Below are 10131 nucleotides of genomic sequence, written 5' to 3' on the forward strand. Positions count from 1 at the left end.
GCGGAACACTGAATTTCCCAGCAGCCTGTGTTCCGCCTATCACGGACATCGTCTCATCCTCGTACTACGGACGAGGATGAGACGATGTCCGTGATAGGCGGAACACAGGCTGCTGGGAAATTCAGTGTTCCGCCTATCACAGGCGGAGGCGGAGGCGGAGGCGCGGCTTTCAAATTGTAGTATGTCCGCCGTCTGTCTGCTCGATACGCTGATCGAGCAGTCAGACGGCGATGACTCGAGTATAAGCCGAGGGGGGCACTTTCAGCCTCAAAAAAGAGGCTGAAAATCTCGGCTTATACTCGAGTATATACGGTACATTATAAAAAGAGTTCTCCCAGGAGGGTTTCTATGGTACGGGATCTGCTGCCCTCTAGTGACAGACAGGATACATTACAGTACAAAGTGCAGCTGCCAACCAACAGAATCTGTAACATTTCCTGAGGTCTGAGATGTGCAAATTATAGTCGGGCTTCAGATTCTCCTGACTTCAACATAACGTACAAAGCTGGAGGAGAGAAAAAAAAAAAAAGTGTAAATTGTCAGAACAACAACAAGAGCAACAGAAAAGGCAGAGGAGGGAGGAGGAGGAGGAATGAGAGAGGAGCAGCAACAGAAACAGCAGACAAGAAACCGGAATGGCAGAGAAGGAGGGAGAGAGGAGCAGCAACAGGATCAGCAGACAACAGGGATGGCAGAGGAGGGAGAGAGGAGCAGCGACAGGAACAGCAGAGGAGTAATGCCAGGATTGGCAGAGAAGGAGGGAGAGAGGAGCAACAGAGGAGAAACGCTAGGAATGGCAGAGAAGAAAGGGGAGCAGCAACAGGAACAGCAGACAACAAACAAGAGGAACAGAAGAGGAGCAACAGAGAAACAGCGCCAGGAACGGCAGACAAGAAACAAAAGGAATGACAGAGGAGCAACGCCAGAAAAGGAGGGAGAGAGGAGCACCAACAGCAGGGACAGAGGAGCAACACCAGGAATGGCAGAGGAGGAGGGACAGAGGAGCAATGACAAACGGCAGAGAAGCAACGTCAGGAACAGCAGAGGAGCAACACCAGGATTGGCAGAGAAGGAGGGAGAGAGGAGCAGTGACAGGAACAGCAGACAAAGAAACAGGAGTGGCAGAGGAGCAACGCTAGGAATGGCAGAGAAGGAAAGAGGAGCAGCAACAGGAACGGCAGAGGAGCAGCAACAGGAACAGCAGACAAGAAACAAGAGGAATGGCAGAGGAGCAAAGCCAGGAACGGGAAAGAGGGAGAGAGGAGCAGCACCAGGAATGGCAGAGGAGGGAGAGAGAGGAGCAATGACAGAAACGGCAGAGAAGCAACGTCAGGAACAGCAGACAATGAAGAGGAACAGCAGAGGAGCAACGTCGGGAGAAATGACAGGAGAGACAGAGGCGGAGCAGCAACAGAGGAACGGCAGAGAAGAAGGAGAGGAGCAGCAACAAGGAGGGACAGAGGAGCAATGTCAGGAATGGCAGAGGAGCAGCAACAGGAACAGCAGAGGAGCAACAAAGGAGCAGTGTCAGGACCAGCAGACAAGAAACAAACAAAAAGGAATGGCAGAGGAGCAATGACAGGATTGGCAGTGACCGGAACGGCAGACGAGCAGCGACAGGAATGGCAGACGAGCAAGGAGGGAGAGAGGACCAACAGACAAGAAACAAGAGGAATGGCAGAGGAGCAATGCTAGGAACGGCAAAGAAGGAGGGAGAGAGGAGCAGCAACAGCAGGGACAGAGGAGCAACAACAGAGGAGCAACACCAGGAATGACAGAGGAAGAGAGGAGCAATGACAGAAACGGCAGAGAAGCAACGTCAGGAACAGCAGACAATGAAGAGGAACAGCAGAGGAGCAACGTCGGGAGCAATGACAGGAGAGACAGAGGAGGAGCAGCAACAGAGGAACGGCAGACAAGAAGGAGAGAGGAGCAGCAACAAGGAGGGACAGAGGAGCAATGTCAGGAATGGCAGAGGGGCAGCAACAGGAACAGCAGACAAGAAACAGGAATGGCAGCGGAGCAACGCCAGCACCGGCAGAGGAGCAACAAAGGAGCAGAGTCAGGAACAGCAGACAAGAAACAGGAATGGCAGAGGAGGAGGGACAGAAGAGCAATGACAGGAGCGACAGATCAGAAACCACAGATGAGTGACAGGAGAGACAAGAGAGGAAGGAATGGAGTTACAGAATGAAGATTTCCCAGCAGTAGTCCTCACCGGTGGCCTCGCTGTGAAGCACATCGCTGTCATGACTGCGGACCTGGCATCTGGTGCAGACTTTATGACCGTCGACCTTCTCCACTCGGCTGTCTATGAGGACTGTGGATCCCAGAGGAATCGGACTACAGACACAAAGAGAACCTCATTACACCTCTCCGCTATCACAGCTTCAGAACATCAACAACTCCTACCCCCCCCCCCCCCCGCGAGAGTCTCCCCAATATTATTCTTCCCCTGTCACTACCACATCATCACCGCCAGCCATCGATTGTACAATCTCCTGACAACCATGTAGTGTCAGGTAGGTCCTCTTCTCCCCCCTGGGCGCTTACCTCCGATAGTCGAGGTTCAGGTTGGCGGTCATAGCCGGTCCGATGCTGTTTACAATTCCCGCCCCCACGGTGGAGTCTACGATGGTGGCGATGCAGCCCCCGTGTGTGTACCTAGAAGAAGGCAAGAGGGGACGCGAGAGGTGGAAGGAGAAGAAGGAGAGCCCGAGGAACCAAAGGATTCTGGTTAGGGTAGGCTCTGCGAAGAAAAAAAAAAAAGAAAAAAAAAAAGAAAATAACGCTCACCCTGCGAGGCCCCCCAGATAGGGCCCGGGCTGGAATATGCAGACTGTCCTCTTCTCCGCCTCGTTATAGAACATACAATACTCGAAGCCGATTCCTTCCTGGTCCAGGTTCCTGGTGAAGAAACGAGTTTCCCCGTCGGCCTCCAGGCTCATACCTGTACAGGAGGAGGTCAGAGGTCACCAGAGGAGCTTACACTCTAATGTCATCCCCCACCACAGCCAAACACTATTCTTATTCTTGTACTCGATCTGCTGCCAGCGAACTCCTCGTAGGAGGGAAGTCTCCTCCAGCTCGGGTCTCGGCTCAGCTCCTCGTACAGCCTCTTGGTTTCGGGGTTCCAGGTGGGGTTGGGCACGGCGTAGTCCCGCGGTTGGAGGGCGGCCTGCAGATTTAAAAATAAATAAATAAACAGATGTCAGACCTGTGCCCTTCGCTTTGGCTTTTCTATGATTGGGAGGGTTAAAAAGGAGACATTCTGGGTGGAGTCTTTGGTGGATATTCAGCCTATAGGAAGCAGATTTTTGGGATCACCTCCCACTGACAGCGATCACCGTCCCGCGGTCAGGGTGTGAGCGGCACTAGAGGCGTGTGCAGAACATTCAAATTTCTTATGTTACTTAATTTGTTTCTTACGTTACCAAATTTTGGTTTCAGAATTTTAGTTAAAAATTTTAATTTTGTTTATTCATTTTCTGACGGATTCCACAATTTTTTGAAAAACAATTTGAACTCGTAAAAAACAAAAAATAAAAAAACAAAAAACAAAACAAAACAAAACAAAACCCAAAACAAAACACAAACACCACACGATCAATGATTCAAATTCTGTGTGAAGAAATAGCTGGTTGCTAAGGATCGGGCTGGGGGCGCCGTCCGCCACGTCCTTAGCAACCGACGACTCGTTGGCTGTCAGCGGGATTCCCCACTGACAGCTGAAACGTAAAAAACAAATGAGTGCTGGCAATAGAAAATCCTGGAAAACCCCCCCCCCCCCCCCCCCGCCCCCCCAACAACCAACCCTGCATGGGCACCAGCCCCCCCCCCCCCCCGATGGGGAAGAGGAATAAAAAAAAAAATTCAAAAAGAAATTCACGGGTCGCATGAAATTTTATAACACCGGTGTTATAAAATTTCATGCGACCCGTGAATTTCGCTCACCCGTCACTTCCGGTGAGGCTCCGTCACTCTAACAGCTGACGCCGGGTCTTTACTGCGCATGCGCCAAGTCCGTGATCTGAACGGCGCATGCGCAAGATCGTAAGTTCAGCGGTGGTAAAAAATTATAGACACAGAAATGCTGGTGGGCGGGCGGAGCTGAACAGATGCTCAGGACGTCAGCAGCAGCCCCGCCCACCCTAATAACATGCCTCTGAATATTAAGTGGTGGTGAAAAATCATACTCAAGTGGGCGGAGATTTTCTCCAGGCGGAGGCTTCAGGAAAATGTCTCCGGAATCAGGGACAGGTGTGAATAGAGACGAGTCCTGGAAGATGCTGATAAAAGGGACATTGGTGGAATGGAAGGGGTTTGGAGAGGAGGTTGGCAGGGGGAGTTGTTTTGGTCTAAAGCAGCAAAAGAATCACAACTCCCAGCAGGTGAGGGGGGCTGAGTTCTGGAGCTTTGTGGGCTTTGCTGGGACTTTGTAGTTCAGTTCTAGGTGGAGGAAGGATACACAGAGCATGCTGGGATATGTAGTGCTCTGGTGTGGGGGAGGGACATGCTGGGATATGTAGTGCTCTGGTGTGGGGGAGGGGACATGCTGGGATATGTAGTGCTCTGGTGTGGGGGAGGGGACATGCTGGGATATTGTAGTGCTCCGGTGTGGGGGAGGGGACATGCTGGGATTATGTAGTGCTCCGGTGTGGGGGGACGGACATGCTGCGATATGTAGTACTCCGGTGTGGGGGAGGGGACATTCTGGATATGTAGTGCTCCGGTGTGGGGGAGGGGACATGCTGGGATATGTAGTGCTCTGGTGTGGGGGCGGGGACATGCTGGGATATGTAGTGCTCTGTGTGGGGGGTGGGGGACATGCTGGGATATGTAGTTCCCCGGTGTGGGGGTGGGGACATGCTGGGATATGTAGTGCTCTGGTGTGGGGGAGGGGACATGCTGGGATAGGTAGTGCTCTGGTGTGTGTGTGTGTGTGTGTGTGTGTGTGTGTGTGTGGGGGGGGGACATGCTGGGATATGTAGTACTCCTCCAGTGTGGGGGATAATGTATAGATTGATGTCGGTGTCCCCAGTCTCATCTCCTTCCTGTCTCCTCTCTCAGGCACCATGCTGTACGAAATCTCCAGGATCATCCAGGGCGGCGCTGCCGTCTGCCGCCACGCCTCCACCGCCGCCGCCAGGGTAGAGCATGAACACCTATTCCCTGTGAGTACTGATTGGTTGGGGAGGGGTTAACCACCTGGAGTGTCCCCAGTGGGGGAGGGGCATGCCACCTAATGTGCGCGCTCTGCTGCCGGACGGAGCCCCATAGACACTATGCCTCTCTGGATATAAATTTGGATACATTTGTAGCCATTCGGATGTATCTGAATCTCGGAGATGAAATGGTAACACATTTTTGTTGAAATTTAATTTACGTTCATCGTTTCTCACCCATTCCAAATTATTTATGTACGACTTGGATTCGGATCGTTGGGGGGAGGGGGAGAAACAAAAAGGTCAACCGATTCGAATTCTGTGTCAAGAAATAGCTGGTTGCTAAAGGGGGGGGGGGGTGGCCGCCGCCGCCGCCGCCTCCTTAAACAACCAATGAGTCATCAGCTGTCAGCGGGCTTCCCTACTCGCTGAAATGTAAACACCCCACCCCTTTGTGACATCAACAGCCCAGCGTTACCTGGTTGGTGATGTCACAGGGGCAGGGCCACCCCTTAGCCATGTAAGAACCGTCGGACATTCAACAGCGTGGAGCGTTTCGAAAGGGTTTTTTATTTATTTTTAAATTTTTTGGGGTGGAAAGGGTAGGGGTACTACGTACCTCATACTCATTCACATAGTTGGAGGTAGTGTGGGGATCTGGGGGGGACTCCTTTGTTTTTTTGCTAATACCCCCCCCCTTTCCTTGCCTGCCCCCCGGTCTGCATCGGATAAGGGCCTGGGGGGACTTTTTATTTACTATTTTTGATCTATGTACCCATACTCATTCACATAGGTGGGTAGGGCGGGATCTGGGGTCCCCCCCCCACAACCACCAGCCAGGGTTGTTGGAAAGAGGCCCTTGTCCCCATCAGCATGGTGCTTAGGGCAGGGCCCTGGTATGGTGACCTGGTATGGTTTGGGGGTGGGGGGCACTTGCTCATACACCCCCCCCCTTCCCCCTTTCCTGGGTTGCATGCTTGGATAAAGGTCCGGACCCCTATGCTTTTTTTTTTTTATTCCTCTTCCCCATTCGGGGGGGGGGGGGGGGGGGGGGGGCTGGTGCCCATGCAGGGTTGGTTGTTGGGGGGTGGGGGGGGGGGTTTGTTTTTTTTTCCAGGATTTTCTATTGCCAGCACTCATTTGTTTTTTACGTTTCAGCTGTCCAGTGGGAATCCCGCTGACAGCCAACGAGTCGTCGGTTGCTAAGGACGTGGCGGACGGCGCCCCCAGCCCGATCCTTAGCAACCAGCTATTTCTTCACACAGAATTTGAATCATTGATCGTGTGGTGTTTGTGTTTTGTTTTGGGTTTTGTTTTGTTTTGTTTTGTTTTTTGTTTTTTTATTTTTTGTTTTTTACGAGTTCAAATTGTTTTTCAAAAAATTGTGGAATCCGTCAGAAAATGAATAAACAAAATTTAAATTTTTAACTTAAAATTCTGAAACCAAAATTTGGTAACGTAAGAAACAAATTAAGTAACATAAGAAATTTGAATGTTCTGCACACGCCTCTAGTGCCGCTCAACCCTGACCGCGGGACGGTGATCGCTGTCAGTGGGAGGTTGATCCCAAAAATCTGCTTCCTATAGGCTGAATATCCACCAAAGACTCCACCCAGAATGTCTCCTTTTTAACCCTCCCAATCATAGAAAAAGCCAAAGCGAAGGGCACAGGTCTGACATCTGTTTATTTATTTATTTTTAAATCTGCAGGCCGCCCCTCCAACCGCGGGACTACGCCGTGCCCAACCCCACCTGGAACCCCGAAACCAAGAGGCTGTACGAGGAGCTGAGCCGAGACCCGAGCTGGAGGAGACTTCCTCCTACGAGGAGTTCGCTGGCAGCAGATCGAGCACAAGAATAAGAATAGTGTTTGGCTGTGGTGGGGGATGACATTAGAGTGTAAGCTCATCTGGTGACCTCTGACCTCCTCCTGTACAGGTATGAGCCTGGAGGCCGACGGGGAAACTCGTTTCTTCACCAGGAACCTGGACCAGGAAGGAATCGGCTTCGAGTATTGTATGTTCTATAACGAGGCGGAGAAGAGGACAGTCTGCATATTCCAGCCCGGGCCCTATCTGGGGGGCCTCGCAGGGTGAGCGTTATTTTCTTTTTTTTCTTTTTTTTTTTTTTCTTCGCAGAGCCTACCCTAACCAGAATCTTTGGTTCCTCGGGCTCTCCTTGTTCTCCTTCCACCTCTCGCGTCCCCTCTTGCCTTCTTCTAGGTACACACACGGGGGCTGCATCGCCACCATCGTAGACTCCACCGTGGGGGCGGGAATTGTAAACAGCATCGGACCGGGCTATGACCGCCAACCTGAACCTCGACTATCGGAGGTAAGCGCCCAGGGGGAGAAGAGGACCTACCTGACACTACATGGTTGTCAGGAGATTGTACAATCGATGGCTGGCGGTGATGATGTGGTAGTGACAGGGGAAGAATAATATTGGGGAGACTCTCGCGGGGGGGGGGGGGGTAGGAGTTGTTGATGTTCTGAAGCTGTGATAGCGGAGAGGTGTAATGAGATTCTCTTTGTGTCTGTAGTCCGATTCCTCTGGGATCCACAGTCCTCATAGACAGCCGAGTGGAGAAGGTCGACGGTCATAAAGTTCTACACCAGATGCCAGGTCCGCAGTCATGACAGCGATGTGCTTCACAGCGAGGCCACCGGTGAGGACTACTGCTGGGAAATCTTCATTCTGTAACTCCATTCCTTCCTCTCTTGTCTCTCCTGTCACTCATCTGTGGTTTCTGATCTGTCGCTCCTGTCATTGCTCTTCTGTCCCTCCTCCTCTGCCATTCCTGTTTCTTGTCTGCTGTTCCTGACTCTGCTCCTTTGTTGCTCCTCTGCCGGTGCTGGCGTTGCTCCGCTGCCATTCCTGTTTCTTGTCTGCTGTTCCTGTTGCTGCCCCTCTGCCATTCCTGACATTGCTCCTCTGTCCCTCCTTGTTGCTGCTCCTCTCTCCTTCTTGTCTGCCGTTCCTCTGTTGCTGCTCCTCCTCTGTCTCTCCTGTCATGCTCCCGACGTTGCTCCTCTGCTGTTCCTCTTCATTGTCTGCTGTTCCTGACGTTGCTTCTCTGGCCGTTTCTGTCATTGCTCCTCTCTTCCTCTGTCATTCCTGGTGTTGCTCCTCTGTTGTTGCTCCTCTGTCCCTGCTGTTGCTGCTCCTCTCTCCCTCCTTCTTTGCCGTTCCTAGCATTGCTCCTCTGCCATTCCTCTTGTTTCTTGTCTGTTGCTCCTCTCTCCCTCCTTGCTCGTCTGCCGTTCCCTGTCGCTGCTCGTCTGCCGTTCCGGTCGCTGCAATCCTGTCATTGCTCCTCTGCCATTCCTTTTTGTTTGTTTCTTGTCTGCTGGTCCTGACACTGCTCCTTTGTTGCTCCTGCTGTTCCTGTTGCTGCTCCTCTGCCATTCCTGACATTGCTCCTCTGTCCCTCCTTGTTGCTGCTCCTCTCCTCTTCTCTGCCGTTCCTCTGTTGCTGCTCCGCCTCTGTCTCTCCTGTCATTTCTCCAGAGTTGCTCCTCTGCTGTTCCTCTTCATTGTCTGCTGTTCCTGACGTTGCTTCTCTGCCGTTTCTGTCATTGCTCCTCTCTCTCCCTCCTCTGCCATTCCTGGTGCTGCTCCTCTCTCCTCTTTCCCGTTCCTGGCTTTGCTCCTCTGCCATTCCTCTTGTTTCTTGTCTGCTGTTCCTGTTGCTGCTCCTCTGCCGTTCCTGTTGCTGCTCCTCTTTCCTTCTCTGCCATTCCTAGCGTTGCTCCTCTGCCACTCCTGTTTTCTTTTGTCTGCTGTTCCTGTCACTGCTCCTCTCTCCCTCCTTCTCTGCCAATCCTGGTGTTGCTCCTCTGCTGTTCCTGACGTTGCTTCTCTGCCGTTTGTCATTGCTCCTCTGTCCCTCCTCCTCTGCCATTCCTGGTGTTGCTCCTCTGTCCCTGCTGTTGGTGCTCCTCTCTCCCTCCTTTTCTGGCGTTGCTCCTCTGTCATTCCTTTTGTTTCTTGTCTGCCGTTCCTGGCGCTGTTTCTCTGTTGCTCCTCTTCTGTTCCTCTTGTTTGTTGTCTGCTGTTCCTGTTGCTGCTCCCCTTTCTTCTCTGCCATTCCTAGCGTTTCTCCTCTGTTGCTCCTCTCTCCCTCCTTCTCTGCCAATCCTGGCATTACTCCTCTGCTGTTCCTGTCGCTGCTCCTCTCTCCCTCCTCTGCCATCCCTGTTGTCTGCTGATCCTGTTGCTGCTCCTCTCTCCCTCCTTCTCTGCCATTCCGGTTTCTTGTCTGCTGTTTTCTGTTGCTGCTCCTCTCTCATTCCTCCTCCTCCTCCCTCCTCTGCCTTTTCTGTTGCTCTTGTTGTTGTTCTGACAATTTACACTTTTTTTTTTTCTCTCCTCCAGCTTTGTACGTTATGTTGAAGTCAGGAGAATCTGAAGCCCGACTATAATTTGCACATCTCAGACCTCAGGAAATGTTACAGATTCTGTTGGGTGGGCAGCTGCACTTTGTACTGTAATGTATCCTGTCTGTCACTAGAGGGCAGCAGATCCCGTACCATAGAAACCCTCCTGGGAGAACTCTTTTTTATAATGTACCTATATACTCGAGTATAAGCCGAGATTTTCAGCCTCTTTTTGAGGCTGAAAGTGCCCCCCTCGGCTTATACTCGAGTCATCGCCGTCTGACTGCTCGATCAGCGTATCGAGCAGACAGACGGCGGGACATACTACAATTTGAAAGCCGCGCCTCCGCCTCCGCCTCCGCCTCCGCCTGTGATAGGCGGAACACTGAATTTCCCAGCAGCCTGTGTTCCGCCTATCACGGACATCGTCTCATCCCTCGTCCGTAGTACAAGGATGAGACGATGTCCGTGATAGGCGGAACACAGGCTGCTGGGAAATTCAGTGTTCCGCCTATCACAGGCGGAGGCGGAGGCGGGGCTTTGAATTTTTAGAATGGCCGCCGAGGCGCCGACGAAGAGCGGCGATC

The 10131-nt window shown here is 52.2% G+C and overlaps 1 protein-coding gene and 1 pseudogene across 1 annotated transcript; one reads left to right on the forward strand and one right to left on the reverse strand.

Moving 5' to 3' along the window:
• Window positions 1-297: 297 nt before the first annotated feature.
• Window positions 298-3191, reverse strand: LOC143941960 (acyl-coenzyme A thioesterase THEM4-like). Its single transcript, XM_077463354.1, has 5 exons — window positions 3040-3191; window positions 2797-2950; window positions 2554-2664; window positions 2219-2343; window positions 298-505 (listed from the first exon to the last, which is right to left on the reverse strand). The coding sequence occupies exons 2-5, from the start codon at window positions 2946-2948 to the stop codon at window positions 459-461; spliced, it is 435 nt and encodes a 144-aa protein (XP_077319480.1). The 5' UTR covers window positions 2949-2950; window positions 3040-3191; the 3' UTR covers window positions 298-458.
• Window positions 3192-4088: 897 nt separating this feature from the next.
• Window positions 4089-9604, forward strand: LOC143942093 (acyl-coenzyme A thioesterase THEM4-like; annotated as a pseudogene).
• The last annotated feature ends 527 nt before the right edge of the window (window positions 9605-10131 follow it).

Source organism: Lithobates pipiens, unplaced genomic scaffold (genome assembly GCF_037356315.1).
Source record: "Lithobates pipiens isolate NorthernLeopardFrog02 unplaced genomic scaffold, aLitPip1_a1.2 Scaffold_1, whole genome shotgun sequence".
Lineage (NCBI taxonomy): Eukaryota > Metazoa > Chordata > Amphibia > Anura > Ranidae > Lithobates > Lithobates pipiens.